The 22,150-nt window shown below is 38.7% G+C and overlaps 1 protein-coding gene across 10 annotated transcripts in view; it reads left to right on the plus strand.

Annotated features, from left to right (window-relative positions):
* The window catches only part of LOC133788950 (probable ubiquitin-like-specific protease 2B), a 47,405-nt gene that overhangs the window by 16,768 nt on the left and 8,487 nt on the right, over positions 1-22,150 (plus strand). For 9 of the 10 annotated variants that reach the window (XM_062226627.1, XM_062226635.1, XM_062226628.1 and 6 more), the window contains 6 exons: positions 5,779-5,910; positions 8,517-8,717; positions 8,821-8,876; positions 8,968-9,061; positions 9,293-9,383; positions 17,099-17,218. In XM_062226627.1, coding sequence (XP_062082611.1) covers positions 5,779-5,910; positions 8,517-8,717; positions 8,821-8,876; positions 8,968-9,061; positions 9,293-9,383; positions 17,099-17,218 — 694 coding nt within the window. The remainder of the gene's footprint in view (positions 1-5,778; positions 5,911-8,516; positions 8,718-8,820; positions 8,877-8,967; positions 9,062-9,292; positions 9,384-17,098; positions 17,219-22,150) is intronic. The other variant, XM_062226633.1, reaches the window with a different exon arrangement.

The following is a 22,150-nucleotide window of genomic DNA, read 5'->3' on the forward strand; positions in this document are numbered from 1 at the left end:
CTAGGAGAGACCCAGGATTTTGAGATGTAATCATCAAGCATAAAGGGGCGGCGCCCATTCCCTGCAGAATCGAGTGGGGGAATCGAGGAGGTTTCAAATAAAGAGCTGTAGGTTTGCACGACTTCAGAGAAACTCGGGGGGGAGAAGACGATTAGTCTCCACAGGGTTTTCAATCGCATTTATTGCTCACTCTGTTTAAAGGAACCGGAGCCTTGGTTTTATTTAAATTTAAATATAAACCAGAGAGATTGGGGCCGAAAGGACTCTGGGCTTGGTGGGCCCTTATTCATTTTTCTGGAATCTAGAAAGGAGAGTTGGAGAATAGAGGATCGGGCCATTAGGGGAATGAACTTACTTAAAATAAATAAAGAACCAAGGTGGGAGATAAGGGGGTGCCAACGTGGCAGCAAGGAAAGGCAGCTCCATGCTGCTGAGGTGTCAAATGTAGAGTGGTCCAATATTCCCCAATTAAGAATGGCTCAAAAAGAAAGGGAGCAGATGGATTTAGTGAGGGGTTTTTTTATAAACAGTTTCAGGAAAATGAGCCTGAAGGTTAGGCTAGCTTTTTCAAAGGCAGCAATAAGTTATTGGTCTGAGTTTGTCAACACAGCAAAGAAAAAAAAGAATTCAGTCCTGTTAAAAGATGGAACAATGCTAGAAAAAGAGGAGGAAAAGGTAGAAGGACAGCTGATTGTTTATAGAAGGAAAAAGAAAAGTAGTCCTAAGGGGGTAGGATGTACCCAGACATAATGAAAAATAATATGGAATGCAATATAGAAGAAATGGAAAGGATTGAAGACTTTCAAGAGGATGGTATGAATGATGACAGCTCGGAGGGGGGGTAGTTCAGAGGAGGAAGATGATTACTCTGTAATTCCTACAGAGAGAGTAGAAGAGATTTTACCAGATATGAGAAAGCTATGGAGTAATGGAGAAATGGAAGAGATGGGGGATAATATATCCTTGGAGCACAGATCCTCTAACGGTTTTATGAGGGGGGAATCAAGGAAAGAAAGTACGGAGAAAGGGAGAATGGAGCCAAGTCAGAGTCCCGAGAATGATTGGAGTAAGGTAGCTGAATCTTTGAATGAGTTGGGGATGAAGGTGATATTTCAGAATTCAAGGAGGAGTAGGGAACTGAGAAAATTGGCATGTAACATAAATTATGATAACAACTCTAAGAAGAAAGGGGGGAAGGGGACTACAGATAAATGAAGATCTTGACATGGAATGTGAGGGGAAGTGGGGCAGCTGAGAAACGAAAGAATATTAAGGCTACGATTTGCAAGATTAATCCAGATTTTATTGTGTTACAAGAAGTCAAAAGGGAGGTGGTGGACAGAAAATTTGTTGGAAGCATTTGGAGGTCTAGATTTAAAGCATGGTCTCTACTACCAGCCATGGGGAGATCAGGAGGTACTCTAATTGTTTGGGATTTGAGGAAAATTAAAGTGTTGGACTCTTTAGTAGGAGAGTTTTCTATATCGGTACTTATTGAAGCTGAAGGAAAGGAGCCTTGGTGGTTTTCAGGAGTATATGGACCTAGTAGATATGGCGAGAGAGCTGCGTTTTGGGATGAGATAGCAGGCTTAAGTGCTATATGTGGTGATAAATGGTGTTTAGGGGGTGATTTTAATGTAGTTAGAAGGCTGGAAGAGAAGTTAAACAGTAAGACAGTAACCAAAAGTATGAAGTTGTTTGATGATCTAATAAGACAGCTGAGACTCGTTGATCCCAAGCTGAATAATGGTCAATTTACATGGTCAAATTTTAGACAGCACCCAATTTGTTGTAGATTGGACAGATTCCTGTTTTCTAGCAGATGGAATGAGATATTCCCTTTTGTTAGGCAAGAGGTACATGTTAGAATTGTTTCAGATCATAATTCGGTTGTTTTGGACTCCAACCCACCCAAGTGGGGGCCAAGTCCCTTCCGGTTTGACAATATGTGGCTGGAACACAGGTCTTTTAAGAAGGAATTTGCAACTTGGTGGAAGGATGCTGGAGAAAAGTTTGGGACAAAATACAACTTTATGGAAAGACTAAAAATAATCAAAGAGAAGGTGAAGGAGTGGAGCATTAAGGAATTTGGAAGCAAAAAGATTCTAAAACAAACAATAGAAAGGAGAATCTCTGAGTTGGATAGGTTGGAAGGAAGTGACTGCTGGAGCTTACATTATATGGAAGAAAGGAGATCACTTGAGAAAGAATGACAACAATTGCTTTTTGAAGAAGAGAGAGGAAATTGGCTGAAAGCTAAATGCAAGTGGGCAAAAGAAGGGGATGCAAACTCCAAGTTTTTCCATCATTTGCTAAATGCCAGAAAGGCCAAAAATTTCATATCCATAATTGAAAGGGAGGATGGGGTAATATTGGAAAAAAAGAACGAGATAGTAGATGAAATCACTTCTTTTTATAAAAAGTTGTATAGATCATGACACTGAGAAGTGATCGGAATGGAGGGTATTGAGTGGAAGGCAGTCCCGGACTTCCTAGTTGCACATCTGGAAAGATCGTTTGAAGAAGAGGAAGTGAAAAAGGCAGTGTTTGAATGTGATGGGGACAAAGCACCAGGTCCAGATGGCTTCTCAATGGCAGTATACCAGAGGAATTGGGATATTTTAAAAGGGGATGTGATGAGGGCGTTTACAAGGTTTTTAGAAGATGGTATTATCCAAAGGAATTTGAACGAGACATACATTTGCCTTATTCCCAAAAAACTAAATAGCTGTAAGATAAAGGATTATAGGCCGATAAGCCTAACTACAAGCTTGTACAAGATAATTTCCAAAGTATTGGCTATCAGGCTTCGAGGGGTATTGGATGACACTATTTCTGAAACTCAGTCTGCTTTTGTGGAAAATAGACAGATTTTAGACTCGGTCTTGGTGGCAAACGAGGCGGTGGAGGAATATAGAAGCAAAGGACTAAGTCGTATAGTTTTCAAAATAGACTTTGAGAAAGCTTATGACTATGTTGATTGGGAATTTTTAGACATGGTGCTAGCAAAGAAAGGATTTGGCCATAATTGGAGAAAGTGGATAAAAGGCTGTGTATCCTCAACATCCTTCTCTATATTTATAAATGGAAGACCGAGAGGAAAGATCTATGGGGAAAGGGGGCTAAGGCAAGGGGACCCGTTATCACCTCTTCTATTCATTTTGCTAGTGGATGTACTTGGTAGGATGGTAGACAAAGCTATTGACTCCTCTTTGTATAATGGTTTTCTTGTGGGGAGGGAAAAGGTATCGGTAAGTCATTTACAATTTGCAGATGATACGATATTCTTCATTAAAGACGAAGGTTCAATCCAAAAGTTACTTGATATTCTAAAGACTTTTTGTTCTGCATCCGGGATGAAAATCAACATGAGCAAAAGTCAAATCTTGGGTCTGAACATGGTGGAGGAGGTGGTTGATTCTTTGGCGAGGTCGGTAGGGTGTGAAGTGGGTCAGTGGCCCTTGAAGTACTTAGGGCTGCCTTTGGGGGGCAATCCTAATAAACAAGCGTTCTGGGAACCGGTTGTAGCAAAATTTGCGAAAAGATTAGATGGTTGGAGGGGCGCGTACTTGTCTCGAGGGGGTAGACTAACTATTATTCAATCTGTGTTATCATCCCTACCAACTTACTTCCTTTCATTGTTTAGAGCACCCAAAACTGTGATCATTGCCCTTGAAAAGATGATGAGGGATTTCCTTTGGGAAGGGGGTGATCTGGGTGGGGGTGAGCATCTGGTGGCTTGGGAAAAGGTGTGTAAACCTCTTTTTCTGGGAGGGCTAGGTATTGGGCAGTTGGAAGCAAGAAATAAGGCTTTTTTGATGAAGTGGCTGTGGCGATTCCCATTGGAAGACAAGACCCTTTGGTATAAGGTGATAAAAAGTAGATATGGGAGAGCTGATAACTTCTGGGATACGAAAAGAGGGGATTCTCTGTCATTTAGAGGACCATGGAAGAGTATTGCGGCAATGTATGATGCATTCCTGACTAGGGTCCGCTTCAAGGTTGGTAAGGGGAATAGAATCAGATTTTGGGAGGATGCTTGGGTGGGTGATGAAGCCTTTATGAGACTATTTCCTGATCTTATGCAGATTTCTAATGGGAGACAAAAGAGTGTAAAAGAAATGCAGGTGGGGGAGAAGGCTTCTCAAGATCTAACTCTGGATGGGACTTTCAGTTCAGAAGACAATTGAGAGAGTGGGAGGCCCCCCATTTAGTAGGTCTGCTTCAGCTTCTTGAACAGAATCCAATTCTTGATGTGGTGGATGACTCTAGAATTTGGTCTCCTGGGACTAATGGTATTTTCTCTTGTAAAAGTGCCTTTCAAAGTTTAGTCTCATACCAGTATAATTCACAAGGAAATTGGGCTAAGTTGTTGTGGAAAGGTTGCGCTCCATCTAGAATCAAAGTGTTTGGTTGGCTGTTAGCTTTGCAAAAAGTAAACGTTCAGGAGGTAATGCAAAAGAGAAGACCTTTCCAGGTGTTGTCTCCGGGCTGGTGTGTCTGCTGCAAGAATGCTGATGAATCTCTGTCACACCTATTTCTTGAGTGTCCTTTTAGCCAAGGTCTATGGAATAGATTACTGAGAGAATTTGGATTAAGCTGGTGCATGCCAAAGAAATGTGCTGAGCTCTTGTCTTGCAAGATAGCTGGGGGGAAGAGGTCTGCTAGATTATGGACAGCTACAGTATTGGCTATCCTTTGAGCAATATGGCTAGAAAGGAATGGCAGAATTTTTGACAATATAGAAAAGAAGAGTGTAGAGGTGTGGGATAAAGTTAAATTTTGGGTTGCAACATGGGTCTATAGGACAAAATACTTTAAAGATCTTTCATTTCAAGATCTCCATAGAGACTGGGGCTGTATTTTATCCTATGATATTGACCATGATTAGAATCTGATTTGATTTATAACTTGTACTTATGTTCTAGGTATTGGTTTTTCTATGTAATGATCCACGGTTTTCCTCCGCCTTAAGTGAGGGTTTCTAATGAAATTGGGGGTCAATCATTGATTGACCTTGTCTCTTTTTAAAAAAAAAAAAGTGAAAAAAAAAATGTGGGATCCTAACACTTTACTCTTTGCAAATAATCTCACATTCACAGCCTGTTTCATATTATACGGAGTTTTTGTGTGCTTGTCTTGTCTCGCCTTTTATAACAAGATCAGTGGATATTTTGTGCCATATATATATTCTTAACATACACGTGTATTCTTAAAGCAAGTGAAGAAAGAACACCCCAATTGTTTGGCATGCTTAAAAAGAACAAGAATTGAAAATTCTGCAATGATCTAGGTTACAGCCTTTCCTTTACACCTCATTTTTTATCAACTCAGCAAAATCAATGATTCCAACTCATTGGCGTACTAACTAGAGTCAACAGCCTTCTTCGATTTACTGAACAATTTTTTTATAGCAACTGCTCTCAAATTCAATCATTTCTAGTATGTCATAACTAACCAAAACAAACAAATAGTTTGCAAGTCCTTGCTCCTGTTTATTTTTACTTGCGATCTAATAATTTTGTCTTATTCCCAGTCGGTGTCAGTCCTAAATATCTTTGACATAGATTCTGAAAGTATTTTGAACCCTTGATAATATTTCTTAGTTTGATGTCCCTCTCAAGAAAAATGACTGGGGACTTCAAAGTTAGCCTGATGAACATACATAAATAAAGCTTCTGATTGTTTCATTTTTAACACATCGGACTGTACCTATTCTTCTGTTAACTAACTACCATATATTATGTTAATTTAGTCAGTCATTCTTTTTGTTTTCAGTTATGATGAGCATTTTGAAGAAGTTATCTATCCTGAAGGAGATCCTGATGCAGTTATTATTAGTAAGAGAGACGTCGAGCTTCTACAGCCAGAGACATTTATCAATGATAATATAATCGATTTTTATGTTAAGTAAGTTTTAAAAAAATTCAATGCTCTTTAGTTTTGTCAAATATCAGATGCTCACTTTTCCTTCTCTAGCCCCTGGACCAAAATAATATAATTTTTAGGAAAAGTTTTCATGGATTGATAAATGTTTTTGTTTTGTTTAATTACTCCACAAGATTTTAGTTGTCTCTAATTTTTTCCCACTTTCCTTGGACATATTCTAATTAATACAATTCGAGTTTCTTAAAAAAAAAAAAAAATTTATTTTTGAAAAAAGAGACAGAGGTCAAAGGAGACCTCTACTCAATAACATTAAGAACCCTCACTTATGGCGGAGGAATACCGTGGTAAGAACAGAAATAATTTACTACCACAAAAACGCCCACTCCCTACACAAATCCAAAAAATAAACTCCCTCAAAACCTTTCGATCTATACACTCACGTTGCAACCTAGAACCTAATTTTTTCCCAAAGAGAGTCCACAGAACAGTAAGACTCTTCAAAAATCCTACTATTTCTCTCCAACAAAATTGCCCAAAAAGTGCCCAACACGGTACTTTGCCATAAACGGGCCTTCCTTTTTCCTCCCTCTGACTTAAAAACAATTGAGAACACGATGAAGACATACTCCAAGAGAACCCGAACTCATTATGCACTTTACCCCACAAAGCCCTGGAGAAAGAGCACTCCATGAATAAATGGCTCACTGACTCACCCTCATTCTTACAGCAAACACACCAATTGGGCGACAACAACTGAAAAGGTCTTCTCCTTTGCAAATTATCATTGACATTTAACTTATCCAAGAATAGCAGCCAACCAAACACTTTAACTTTCGAAAGAACGACACTCTTCCATAACCTCTTAGCCCAAGACACCTCTGGGCCTAAATGAGCATAGCTCAAACTATAAAAGGCTGTCTTGCAATTGAAAACACCGCTATTGTCAGGAATCCAGTTCCTCTTATCCTCCAAAATTGACGGTAGATCCACATTCTGAAGCAATTGCAACAACTCAACCAGACTAGGAATCTCCCTATCAAATAAATTTCTTCTGAATCTCAAATCCCAACTTATGTTGGTCAAACTCCAACCACCCTCCACAGCTACAAGGTCTTTGATCGATAAATTCTCCGCCTTGGACACCCTGAATAAATCAGGGAATTTTGACTTCAAGGATGAACCACCAATCCAAACATCCTCCCAAAAACGAATCCTATCTCCCCTTCCCACTTTAAATCTGACCAGACGCCTATAATCCTCATACATATTCGAGATATCTCTCCATGGACCCTGAGCTGACAATCTCCCCCCAAAATTTGTATCCCAATGGCCACCATCTGCACCATACCTACTTTTAACCACCCTATGCCACAAAGACCTACTTTCCAAAGGAAACTGCCACAACCATTTCATAAGAAAAGCCTTGTTCCTCAACACCAAATTTCCAATTCCCAAACCACCTTGATTTCGAGACTTACAGACATCCAACCAGGATACCAAGTGATCGGCACCTGACTGATCCGCACTCTCCCACAAAAAATCACACATCATTTTCTCAATAACCCCGCCACACTCTTAGTGATGCGAAAAAGCGACAGGTAATACACTGGGATAGAAGACAAAACCGATTGAATAAGAGTTAACCTACCACCTCTTGACAGAAAAGCGCTCTTCCAGCTATCCAACCGTTTAGCACATTTAGAGACCACAGGTTCCCCAAAAAAAAAAATATATATATAAATAAGATGATATGTATATGTTTGGTTGGATTTCCTAAGTGCTATGCTAGTTCAATTCAAGTGCAAACTTGAAGCAAATAACTCATATTTTCAAAGTGAGAATAACTTATTTAATACTATTGAAGTTTACTTACTGCACACAAATTTGAAAATAGTAAAAATGATGTAAAGATAATTATATAAAGACATGGTTTCATGTTGATTGTAAAACTCTAGTAAACGTTTCTCATTATATATGCCATGGAAATCCTATTTTAGCTTAAACACGACACACATATGAAATAAAGTGTAGCAATTAATATGTTTATTTGTTATTTTTAGATGTATTTAATGAAAGAATTCATAAGCCAAGTAATTGTTCTACTGAAATATTTTTTCAACAATTTGGAGAATGCAATGGGCTATGCATTTTTTGTTTATAAATTAAAAATTCATTTAACAGGCATAGCCTAAGATATAACACACTGAACAAGGCCGATACTTGAGTATTTTGATAACAATCTAAATAAAAACATTTAAACATGAACTTGCAAATTTGGAGAAATTGGAAAATGTAATTGCAGCTGCAGAGATTTGAGTTTAGACCAACCATTTTTTTTACATTAAGAATTCACTTGTCTTTACATGCACACATGTTAACCTAATACATGGATTGAACATGCTCAACACTTGAATAGTTTTATTAGAGATCTGGTGAGGTTCGGCAATTGAAAAGCCTAACCTGGATTAAGAAAAACAATTATGTGTGCAACTTGCAAGACTTGAACTAAAAAGTGTCTCTGTTATAAGGACAATTTGAATAAGGCTATTAAGAGTAATTAACATTGTTTTTTATGCTGATAAATTGATTAGTTTTTAGATAAGAAAGTTGATTATAAATTCTCCCAGATATTTGGCGAACAAGATTCAATCCGAAAAAAGGCACAGGTTCCACTTTTTCAATAGTTTTTTCTTTCGGAAGCTTGCTGATTTAGACAAAGATCCATCAAGTGCTTATGAAGGCAAGGCAGCATTTCAACGTGTTCGTAAATGGACGAGGAAAGTTAATCTTTTTGTTAAAGACTACATATTCATTCCAGTAAATTATAGGTCAGAAAGTATCCTGGGGTTTTGTTGCTTGCATCTCTACTCTAAAGGGTAGATTTTATGATATTGTTCTCTTATGCGAGTTATTAATGCATTCTGATCGCAGTCTTCATTGGAGTTTGCTTGTCATCTGTCATCCTGGTGAAGTGCCTAATTTCAAAGGTAAGAATATATATGGTTGCATTTTTCTAGTTTGTCTTTACTCTTTACGAAGGTTTTCTTTGGGTCATGTTATGTCTTTTGTGATTTTTAGGTGAAGAATCTGGAAGCACATCCAAGGTACCATGCATCTTGCACATGGATTCTATTAAAGGAAGTCACAGAGGCCTCAAGAATCTTATCCAAAGGTAGATTTCTGATATCTCTATTTCAGTGGTCTTTGAAAATTACAATATTCTCAAGTGGTATTGAAAATAACATTTCACCGCGTGACAATATAGATTTTCTATATTAGTTTGGGAATAAAAAAGTGGATTTATTTACTCTTATGTTCTTAGATTTAACTGATGACTCTCGCACAACTGACACTGATTTTTGATCAAATTTTATTTTATCATGCCTATCTCATGAGATTGTAGTTACCTATGTGAAGAATGGAAAGAGAGGCATAGTGGTACAACAGAAGATATATTGTCAAAATTCTTGAACTTGAGATTTGTTCCACTGGAGGTAGCCCCTTGCTTTTTCTGTTCAAGAATTGTAGTTTCAAAGGAAAGAGCCAATTAAACTTTGAACCTTAAAATTTTTATTGTTCTATGAAAGTTTTTCTTTGATGTATCTATAACGTTGCAGAAAATAATTTCTTTTTTCTGAGAAATTTTTTAATAGCACTATTATATAGTTTTTGAAACAAAACCTCAACTTGTATATATGTATATATAGTGAAATAATACAAGCAATAGTGGATTAAAATACCCACTGAAAGTAGAAATATTGAAAGAAAGAGAACAATTTCTTCAAATATTGTCATTTTCATTCACACCAAAGTTGTCCAAGAAGGGCAATGGGCAGACTCATCCACCACTAAATTGTCAAAAGCTGATTTACAAGAAAAAATCTCTGAAATGTCACCTAGCCTTGTTCTTCTATCTTCTATCTTCTATATAGTGACATAATGATTTGTTCCCTAGCCTGTGAAGTAACTCTATCAATGGGGACCTATCTATCATTTAAGTTCCTTACAAAGTGTGAAAATTCCAATTGAAATCCTGATCTGCCCCTTCTGGTTCTGCAAACTCTGAAATACAACCATTCTTCTTATAGAGGATAATATTGCTAATCTTGGAAATGATGACTGAAGGGTGATTGGTCCTAGCCAGGTGTCACGGGCCGGCTATTTGGTTACTCCAACTAGACGGAACGTGCGGCACTTGCAGACTAGCAAGTCAGCCTACAACACACACCTACAGGCAAACAAACTCAGTGGTTAGCCACATACATATCTCGGACATGCAACGGGCAATAACGAAGTATGAGCAAGCACAAAGCAAGTCATTCCTAGGAACGTCCACACAACACAAAGCACACAACAAGGCAAGTGGCACGCAATGGTCCAACGAAGATAACAAACAAGTAACACACAGGCAACAAGGAAGCATACAGGGGCAAGTATGGATAAATATTGTTTTATTAATATATAGCCTTGATAGGGTAAGAGAGTACACAACTTTGGCCCTTATCTGCTAATGGCCATGGTGCTTCCCTAAGCCACCAGGTCACCTCCCTCTAAGGAGCCTTCTAGGGAAATAAGGTCTTCCCAGGAACATATATGATTTTTGTCTGGGAGATGCATAATTACAAAACTGCCACTACCCTATCCCATGAGGTTGCTTGGTGCAAGATTTGACTAATGGTCAAGCACCAAGGCATGCTCACTTACAAAATGGCCCCATATGGGTGTGCCAAAGGGGCAGCACGCCACTCTCCCCCACTCAATCCTTCGACGTCCTCGACGAAGTAGCTTGTAGATCTTCAATCTTCTGCGTAAGCTTCTTCAAGTCTTCCGCCCTCTCCCAGCTGATCTCGTCATCTGCGAGCCCCTTCCATTTTACCAAATACTCTTTATGCTTTTTACGGTCAGTGGTGGCTGTCCTTTCCGCCAGGATTTCTTCAGGTTGACGCTTGCTCCTTGGCTGAACGATGACTCCTCCTCTGGTTGACTGGTTGCGCTCTGGATTTGCTGGATCTTCATGATACGACTTCAAGTTGCTGATGTGAAGGACCAGGTGTATCTTCATCCATGCTGGTAGGTCGACTTTGTAGGAAGTTAGGCCAACTTTTGAGATGATTGAGACTGGACCCTCGTATGCTGCCATTACATTTAGAAACTTCCATTCTATGATCAAAAATCAGTTCAATGCTAATCTTATTGTACACATATAATGGCACTGAATATTTTAATTCCATCTTGGGTAATTATCTTCTATCACATGGCATCATTCATAAAAGTTCATAAAAGTTCATGTGTAGGCACACCCCAACTTAATGGGATTGTCAAACGCAAAAATAGACTCGTGTTGGAGGTTGCTAGGGCCTTAATGTTTACCACATCCTTCCCTAAGTATTTTTGGGGTGAGGCTGTCCTTACCGTTGTCTACCTTATCAATCGTATGCCCTCTCAAGTGTTGAACTTTCACTCTACTCTCTATTCTTCTTAAAACATATCCACATACTCATCTTGTTTCCAATCTCCCCTTAAAAACATTTGTTGTACTTCTTATGTCCATGTTCTCGGTCCAAATCGATCCAAATTTGATCCACGTGCTCTTAGGTGTGTTTTTTTGGGCTACTCGTCTACCAAAAAAGGGTATAAATGCTATAATCCTTCTACTCGACGTATGTATGTCTCCTTAGACGTCATATTCAATGAAGAACAACCTTTTTATTCCAACATTCCACTTCAAGGAGGGACAATGAGTGCATTTTCTAGTTGGGATACTTGCCTACCTAAAGCTATCCCAGAAATTGATCAAACTATTCAAATCAATCTCTCATCTCCTTCTCTATCTGACATAGGAACATTTGAGCAACATTCTTAGCCCCAAACTAAAGAACTTTTAGTTTACTCTCGATGACCAAAGGACCATCAGGTTATACAACCAACTACTGCTCCAACATTCATGAGTCTGACCCACAAACTGTTCCTAGTGTAAAGGATCCTTCTCTCAATCTCATCTTGCCTAATGATGTTCCTAATGTTAAGCCTTCTAATATGGAGGAGCCCGAATCTGAGTTGCCTATTGCCAAGAGGAAGGGAGTCCGAAGTTGTACTCTACATCCAATGTATAGATATGTTTGCTATAGTAGACTAACTTCAAAATATAAAGCTTTCCTAGCAAAATTCGAGCAAGTGGTAGTTCCTAAGGATATAACTGAAGCCCTCTCACAGAAAGAATGGAAGAAAGCAGTCTACGAGGAAGTTGGGGCACTAGAAACCAACACAACGTGGACAATAGTCAATCGACCAAGAGATAAACATGTGGTTGGATGTAAGTGGGTATTTACAGTTAAACACAAGGCTGATGGAACAATAGATCGATACAAAGCGAGACTAGTTGCAAAAGGATTCACCCAAACATATGGAGTAGACTACAACGAGACGTTTGCACCCGTTGCAAAGTTAAATGTAGTCAGCGTTCTGCTATCAGTTGCTGCAAATCTCAATTAGCCCCTACAACAACTAGACATCAAAAATGCCTTCCTCAATGGGCATTTGGAAGAGGAAGTTTTCATGAAAATCCCTCCAGGCTTCGAGGAAAGATATGGAAAAGAAAATGTCTGTCATTTGAAAAAATCTCTCTACGACTTAAAACAATCTCCATGGGCATGGTTTAAAAGATTTAATCTTGTGGTAAAACAGTATGGGTATAAGCTGGCTCAATCGGATCACACCTTGTTCTTCAAAAACTCGCAAAAAGGTAAGGTAACTATTCTCATTTTCTATGTTGATGACATGATACTAACCGGGATTGATTATGGAGAGCAAGAAAGACTTAAAGCTTGCTAGCCCAAGAGTTTGAGGTAAAAGATCTTGGACCAATGAAGTATTTTCTAAGAATGGAAGTTGCAAGAACAAAACAAGGAATTGTTGTGTCTCAAAGGAAATATGTCCTAGATCTACTCAAGGAAACATAAATGAGTGGTTGTAAACGTGTGACAACACCCGTTGAACCAAAAGGCAAGTATAAACCAACAAAAGAGAAGCCAATTGACAAAGTAATGTACCAACGGTTAGTGGAAAAAATGATCTACCTATCTGACACAAGGCCCAATATTGCATTTGTTGTGAGCTTAGTTAGCCAATACATGCACAATCCATTCGAAGAACACTTGGAAGCTGTGTACAAAATTTTATGCTATTTGAAGAAAACACTAGGAAATGGATTCCTATTAAAAAAGAATGAAGAAAGAGGTGTTGAGGCCTTCATAGATGCAAATTGGGCAGGGTAAGTTGAAGATAGAAGATAGATGCAGATTGGAGGAGTAAGAAGCAACCTGTGGTAGCCCGAAGTAGTGCCGAAGCAGAACTCAGAGCTCTTGCTCAGGGAGCATGCGAATTAATTGCGATCAAACACATACTTGAAGAATTAAAACTTCAAACAACCGAGCCTTTAAAGTTGTATAGCGACAGCAAGTCAGCGATCAATATAGCACACAACCTTGTCCATCACGACAGAACCAAGCATGTTCATGTTGAAGTGGATAGACACTTTATTATAGAAAAAATTGATGGAAATAAACTATGTGTTGTATATATTCCTAGCTAGCAACAACATGCTGACTTGCTAACTAAAGGGTTGTCAACAGAAAGTTTCAACAAGTTAGTTTGCAAGCTGGGCATGTGGAATCTCTATGCACCAGCTTTCAGGAGAGGGTAGAAAATATTGTATATTAAACATTTACTCAGTATCTTTCCAATAAGGAAACCAAGCTGATTTATTAGAAAATTACTATAATTAAATTATTTAGTTTTAGACTAATTGATTTACCCTAGAATATTTGTAATTAATCTAGAATATTTGGTATTAAATACTAGATTTGTTTATATTTGTACAGTGTCTATTTAAAGGCATTATTCTTTATCAATAAAGATTATCAAATGCTAATTTCATTTCATAGCTTCCACGTCCTCTGGCTCTAAAGGAAGCTGTGAAAGTACAATGTAAGAATAAATAACCCAAAGCCTCATTTATACACCTAACACACCACCTCAGATAAAGCAACTTAGAAAGCTTTCTTCTTTGGAGATTATCCTGAGTTTTCAATCCGGCCAAAAGAACCAACCAATAAAAGACTTTAACTTGTGGAGAATAGGCCTTCCAAATGAAAAAGTATATGCATCGAATGCTGTGAAAAGTGACATTTTGGAAGTTTTTCAAGGTTTTTTCACCGACGGAGTCATTCATGGGAGGACCAACGAAACCTATATATGCCTTATTCCTAAGAAATTACACAGCTGTCGGGTGAGGGATTTTAGGCCTATTAGTCTTGTCACTAGTCTCTACAAAATTATTTCAAAAGTGTTGGCTTATAGGCTTCAAGGAGTTCTTTCAGACACAATTGCGGAAACACAAGGAGCTTTTGTGGAGGGTAGGCAGATTTTGGACAGTTTTGATCGCAAACGAGGCAGTAGAGGAAGACAGGAGCAAAGGTAGATAAGGTTGGGTGTTTAAAATTGATTTTACAAAAGCTTGTGATTGTGTGGATTGGGGTTTCTTAGATTTAGTTTTGAATAAGAAAGGTTTTGGTGAAGTCTGGAGGAAGTGGATGCAAGGATGCTTGTCCTCCATGTCTCTTTAAATGGGCGCCTAAGGGGAAGTTTCAAAGGATCGAGGGGTCTCCGCCAATGGGATTCCTTGTCCCCTTGTTTACCCTGGTGGTGGATGTTTTGGGCAAAATGATTGATAAGGCTAAAAGTGTTTCGGCTTTTAGAGGTTTTACAGTGGGGAATGATAGAGTCGACGTCAGTCATCTTCAGTTTGCAGATGATACAATTTTCTTTGCTAACAATGAGGAGTCCTTGGCTGTGCTTTTGGATATCTTAAAGGTCTTTAGCGTGGTGTCTGGTTTATCTATAAATTTGCAGAAATGTCAGTTGTTGGGGATTAATCTGCATAAGGAGTTAGTAGATCGGCAGGCTAGTGAGATTGGTTGTAAAGTGGGACATTGGCCAATTCAGTACTTGGGCCTTCCTTTGGGGGCTTCTCCTCACTCCAAAGTGTTTTGGGAACCTGTTGTCTCTAAATGTGATAAACGATTGGATAGCTGGAATAGTGCTTTTCTGTCAAGAGGTGGTAGGTTGACTTTTATTCAATCTGTTTTGTCTTCTATCCTAGTGCATTACCTGTTGCTTTTTCGTACCCCAAAGAGTGTGGCAGGGGTTATTGAGAAAATGATGCGTGACTTTCTGTGGGAAGGTGCGGATTAGTCAGGGGTCGATCACTTGGTATTCTGGCATGAAGTCGGTAAATCTCGAAGTCATGATGGATTGGGAATTGGAAATTTGGTGTTGAAGAACAAGACTTTTCTTATGAAGTGGTTGTGGCGGTTTTCTTTGGAAAGTAAGTCTTTGTGGCATAGGGTGGTTAAAAGTAGGTATGGTGTAGATGGTGGCCACTGGGATACAAATTTTGGGGGGAGATAGTCTGCTCGGGGTCCATGGAGAGACATCATGACCTTGTATGAGGATTATAGGTGTTTGGTCTATTTTAAAGTGGGAGGGGGAGACAGGATTCGTTTTTGGGAGGATGTTTGGATTGGTGATTGTTCCTTGAAGTCTCAATTCCCTGATTTATTCAGGGTGTCCAAGGTCGAGAATTTATTGATCAAAGACCTTGTAGTTGCGGAGGGTGGTAGGAGTTCGGGCGGCCTCAGTTGGGACTTGAGATTCAGAAAGAATTTATTTGATAGGGAGGTTTCTAGTTTGGTGGAGTTGTTGCAATTGCTTCAGAATGTGGATCTTCCGTCAATTTTGGAGAACAAGAGGATTTGGATTCCAGACAATAATGGTGTTTTCAACTGCAAAACTGCCTTTCATAGCTTGAGCTATGCTCATTTAGGCCCAGAGGTTATGGAAGAGTGTCATTCCTTCAAAAGTTAAGTGTTTGGTTGGTTGTTATTCTTGGATAAGTTAAATGTCTATGACAATTTGCAAAGGAGAAGACCTTTTCATTTGTTGTCGCCAAATTGGTGTGTTTGCTGTAAAAATGAGGGTGAGTCAGTGAGTCATTTATTTCTGGAGTGTTCTTTCTCCAGGGCTTTGTGGGGTAAAGTGTTTAACGAGTTCGGGGTCTCTTGGTGTATGCCTTCCTCTTGTTCTCAATTGTTTCTGTGTCAGTAAGTGGGGGGAAAGAGGATGGCTCGTTTATGGCAGAGTTTCGTGTTGGACACTTTTTGGGCAATTTGGTTGGAGAGAAATAGTAGGATTTTCGAAGAGTCCTCTTGTTCTGTGGACTCTCTTTGGGATAAAATTAGGTTCTGGGTTGCAACATGGGTGTATAGATCGAAAGGTTTTGAGGGAGTTTTTTTTATGGACCTGTGTAGGGAGTGGGTGTATTTGTGGTCGTAAATTTTTTTGGTAGGGATTTTCCCAGACCTTGTTTCTTTTTTGTTACCACGGTATTCCTCTTCCATAAGTGAGGGCTCTCAATGTTATTGTGAGGAGGTCTCCTTTGACCTCTGTCTCTTTTTAAAAAAAAAAAAACTGTAAGCTCCTATAAAGAAGACTTCGAATAAAATCTCTGATTTATCTAACAACCAGACCATTCTATCATGTCCCTTACTCACTGTATCCAGCAGTCTAATTAACTCTGAAATATGCACCAACACCCTCCCATAATTTGCGAGTTGAAATCTTGACCTCTTAATGAGGTCACAATTGAACCCTAGGAATTTTACAGCCGGCTGTGTCAGGGTTAATACTTTTAGCACATATTCAAGAGTGATTTACTTGTTTGTCGTACTGGATGGTATTTTGAGATAGTTAGCAAGTTATCTTTTTGAGTTAGCAAGTTATCTTTTTGGAGGACATCTTGGAAGTCCTATGTTGTTTTCATTCACAAGCTTATCGGTATCATTTTATCTTAGTTTTTCTGTTGAATCGGTTTGTTCATTCTCGGGCTGCGTTGTAGTTTTCATTATAATTGGACAAGGAATATTAAAATCCTATATTGTGATTCTCTTGTTTGTCTGTATTTGAAATCACGCCCCAATAAACTTTTCTGTATATTTTCTCTTGATTTATGCAAAGCCTTATCTAAAGCAATATGTTAGAGGAGTTGTTTTTACATTTCTACATCAATAGCTAGTTATAAGTGGGCTTCTACAGTCATATTTAAGAAAGCTTCATTTATTGACTTCATTTATTTATTTTTATTTTGATTCAGCTTCCACAGCAGGAAAATCTATTTGACTGTGGCATTTTCTTGCTACATTATGTGGAGCTTTTTTTGGAGGAAGCTCCTCTTGAATTCAGCCTCTTTAATATCTCTAAGTTTTCCAAATTTGTGAGTATTATCATTTCATTCCAAGAAATATGTGTCATTATTATCATCACCATGATCTTTTTGGATCTATAAGATGTCATAATTGGTTTAATGCTTCTGTTGTTTATGTTTTGGGAACTTGTTGGTTTTGAAAATTTATCAGCTAACTTTATTTTAATAGAAATATATTCTATCAGCAAGATGTAATTTTGACCTTACTTTACATCACTGGCTTAGTAGTATTAAAGGATTTAGATGGGATATTTACTTGATGTGTTGCTTGTTGTTACAAGACTTTCAATGCGAAGGCCTTGGGAGTGTTGTCCAGTTGTTAAGAATCTTAGAAGTATAAGCACCTAGTTATATTTATTGCTTTGTATTGGAATTTAGGGTGTTCTTCTGAAACTCATTTGTACCCTTTTACAAGCATGATGAATATTTGAAAGTCTAAATTCCCTTGCGATCTGAAATCTTAAGATGGGGTTATCTAACTAATCTAGAATGAGAGAGAAACAATTATTATGTAGAATATCAACCTAGGCTTGTGTATGTGTATATAGCTGTTTATTTGATTCTTAGGGATTAGTTTCCTATTTTAGTGATTTTGTATATTTGACAATTGTGGGTATTATCTAGAGCCTGATTTTTAGGAGATATTCTAGGGAATTTTATATCTCACTTTTTTATATATACTTGTATATTTTTTACGATTGAAATAAGAGAAAAAGTTTATCACCAAACTCAGAAAACTACATGGTATCAGAGCAGTGACAATTTGATCCTCTTTCTGATTTTTTTTTTCTTTTTATCACTTCGATTGCCTTTTCCGACACTGTCCACTCCAGTCCTTCTCCGACGACTTCTTTGCCTCTTCATTCTGATCAGTCCCTGCAATCCCCTCATGGCAGAATCTGAGCAAACCTCCAAGGAGTCATCCATGACTAATCCCTCTGCTGCTACCCCAATAATCTCTCAACTACCTCCTCCTACTGCTGAAAGCAATTTTGTCTCCATCATCCCTCACAAACTGAATGGGCAGAACTACCTGCAATGGTCCCAGTCCATGATGATGTTCATAAGCAGAAGGAGCAAAGATGAATACCTTACCGAAGATATCCCAAAGCCAGATTTCACTAGTGTTGAATACAAGACATGGAGAGCTGAAAATAATATGGTAATGCCATGGTTAATTAGTTCTATGACAATTGAAATAGGAGAATTTTTTGCTGTACACCACGACAAAAGATATATGGGATGCAGCACGTGAAACTTTCTCTAGCAGTGAGAACACAACTGAGCTTTTTCATGTGGAAAGCACACTCCAGGACCTTTGTCAAGGTGAGAACTCTGTTACGATTTATTACACAACTCTTACTCGTTATTGGCAGCAGCTGGACCTATTTGAGACACATGAATGGAAGTGCATAGAAGATAGGGCATATTTCAGAAAGATTGTGGAGAAAAAACGAGTCTTTAAATTTTTGAAAGGGCTGGACAAATCTCTTGATGAATCAATTGATCAAGTAAGAGGCAGAATTCTTGGGACCAAGCCTCTCCCTAGTTTGCGAGAGGCCTTCTCAAAAGTTCGAAGAGAGGAGAGTCGAAAACGGGTTATGTTGGGACAACCTCAACCTGCCTTCACCCTTGAAATTCCAGCCTTTGCAGCTACCAAAGACAATCTGCAAGACTCAGGAGCGTTCGCGGCTCGCAGCAGTTTCCAAAATGACAATCGAGGCAGAAAAGGCCGACCATTGTCGACGACCTGGCCACTTAAAGGAAACTTGTTGGAAGTGACATGGGAAACCCGCCGATTAGAAGCCAAGTCGAGATCGCGAAGCAAAAGGGAATGTTGTCGTATCTGACATACTTCCACCTGCCCCTTTCAACAATGAACAATTAGAACTTCTCCAACAACTCCTACAGAAGGCCAATGTTCCCACACAAAACTCCCACAGTGCGACACTTCATGCAGCCAAATCCTCCTCATCCTCTTGGATTGTTGACTCAGGCGCAATCGATCATATGACATGTGACAAATCACTTTTGACAACTTTTCTTGTAGCAGCCCTCAAACAGTGTGTATTGCGAATAGTACACGCGCCAAAGTGGTTGGCACTGGAACCATCTGTCTCTCTAATAATCTCACTCTCCAATCTGTATTATTTGTGCCTGAATTTGACTGCAATCTTATCTCTGTTAGTAAATTGAACCGAGATTTAAACCGTGCAACTAAATTTCTTTCCAAATCCTGTGTATTTTAGGACTTGAGCTCGGGGAGGATGATTGGTAATGTTGATTTTCGTGCAGGCCTCTATGTTCTAGATGTCAACCACCCTTCAAACTATAATGTCAGTTATCTATCTCAATTGAGTCATAGTCTCATGTCTGCTAGTCAATTTAATAAGGAAAGTGAGGTCATGATGTAGCACTTTCATCTAGGTCATCCAAACTTTATGTATTTGCAACGTTTGTTTCCATCCTTATTTATCAATAAACATCCTAATTTATTTCATTGTGAAGTTTGTCAATTAGCTAAGCATACTTAGAACACTTATTCACCACGATCTTACAAACCTAGTCACCCAGTCTCTTTAATTCACGGGGATATTTGGGGACCATTTCGTATTCCTAGTATGACTTGTGCTAGATGGTTTTTACTGTTGGTAGATGATCATACACGACTATGTTGGACATTTCTTATGAAAGAAAAATTAGAAACCAAACACATCTTCCAACAATTCCATGTCATGGTCAAAACCCAATTTAGATCAGGGATAAGATCATGTTCTGGGTGGCCACGTGGGTGTTTAGATCAAATGGTTTTGAGGGAGTTTCTTTCTTGGATCTTTGTAGGGAGTGGAGTAGTTTGTGGCTGTAATAGTTTTTGGAGTGAGTCGATGGGAGTTTTCTTAAGCCTGGTTGGTTTAATTTTTATTTGTTTTTTTTGTAACCACGGTTTTCCTCTTTATAAGTGAGGGCTCTCAATATTATTGAGAGGAGGCATCCTATGACCTCAGTCTCTTTTTCAAAAAACCCAATTTAGAGCAGAAAATCAAATCCTTAAAACTGATAATGCCAAAGACTTCTTTAATTCAAGTCTTTGTCCATATCTTGGATCTCACGATGTTGTTCAACAAAGTTCATGTGTTGACACACCACAACAAAATGGTGTGGTAGAAAGGAAAAATCGTCATGTGCTTGAGGTTGTCCAATCCCTACTATTTCAAACCAATCTTCCTAAAAGATTTTGGGACGAGGCTATTCTAACCGCAACATACCTCATCAAGCGTATGCCTTCTCGTGTCCTCAGATTTCGCTCACCATTACAAATATTTCAAAATCTATACCCTACCTCACGTCTCGTGTCCCTGATCCTCTTTAAACTTTTTGATTGCACTGCCTTCGTTCATAGTCATTCTCAATTCCGTGGTAAATTTGATGCTCGTGCACTAAAATGCATATTTCTTGGGTATTCCGCCAATCAGAAAGGCTACCAATGTTTCTCTCCCATTACTGGAAAATTTTATAACACAATGGATGTTCCTTTCTTTGAGCAAAGCCCCTTCTACTCCCATTCTGCAATTCAAGGGAAGAACACAAGTGAATCACAGAATTGGGATTGGTCTTCACTTCTTGAACAACCATCACTTTCCTCTACTCTATCTTCTCCATCTAACACTCAAATCCTGATTCCAGTTTCAAGTCCAGGTTCAGATTTCCTCCAACATGCATCCCCTTCCTCACTAGAAAAATCCATCCTTGCCCAATCTCCCATAGTCTATCCTAGGCATCTTCATCTTCCTGATGATGCCATAAAAGTTTATGGTAGAAGGAACAATTCTAATCAGCTTGTACCAAATCAGCAAAGCCAAGAGCCTCTCCTAAGTCAAGTCGAGCCTGAAGAACTACAAAAAGAATCAAATTTTGGTTCTCAGTTAAATTCAGATTATGATCCAAAGTTGGACCTCCCTATTGCACAAAGAAAAGGTGTTCGATCATGCACTCAGCATCCATAATCACACCCCTTGTGCAAATTTATCGCACCAACATTTCGGGCTTTTGTGACATCCCTAGACAGAATCACAATTCCCAAATCGGTGTATGAGGCTCTACAGGTTCCAGAATGGCGCAAGGCTACACTTGAAGAGTATATAGCACTTGAAAAGAATGGTACTTGGGTATTAACAGAGCTTCCTCTTAAGAAGAAAACAGTACGCTATAAATGGATATTCTCAGTCAAACAGAAAGCAGATCGGGGTATAGAAAGATACAAAGCTCGGCTAGTGGGAAAAGGGTTCACTCACTCATATAGGATTAATTATCAGGAAACTTTTGCTCCAGTGGCAAAGCTTAATCCAGTTCGTGTCTTGTTGACCATTGCAGCTAATAGCGATTGGCGACTGTTCCAATTTGATGTCGAGAATGCTTTCTTGAATGGAGATCTAATTGAGGAAGTCTATATGGATGTACCCTGTGGCTTTGAGACAACAGAGACACATGGAAAAGTCTGCAAGCTACGAAAGGCATTATATGGACTTAAACAGTCTCCTAGAGCGTGGTTTGATAAATTCACCAAGGTTCTTAAACAGGATGGATACTCCCAGGCACAGGCAGATAATACCCTATTTGTGAAACATTTTCCAAGGGGAGAATCACAGTATTAATAGTCTACGTTTGTTTGGAATGGTGAGAAATAACCACCTCTGTATTTTATTTTTCTGATACACAATATACAACCTAGTGCTAGAAATATATATAGGCTATACAACTACATTAATCTCAAAATAGGAAACGATTCCTATATCCCAGGGAACCCGAAAGATTAATCATTAATGCCCTATTTTTCTAACTATCAACACTCCCCTCAAGCTGGACAATAGATATTAATGGGTCCAAGCTTGTTTACAAGAAAATCAAATGCTTGTTCGGATAGTCCCTTTGTGAGAATATCAA

The sequence above is a fragment of the Humulus lupulus genome, chromosome 7 (assembly GCF_963169125.1).
Source record: "Humulus lupulus chromosome 7, drHumLupu1.1, whole genome shotgun sequence".
In the NCBI taxonomy this organism is placed as follows: Eukaryota; Viridiplantae; Streptophyta; class Magnoliopsida; order Rosales; family Cannabaceae; genus Humulus; species Humulus lupulus.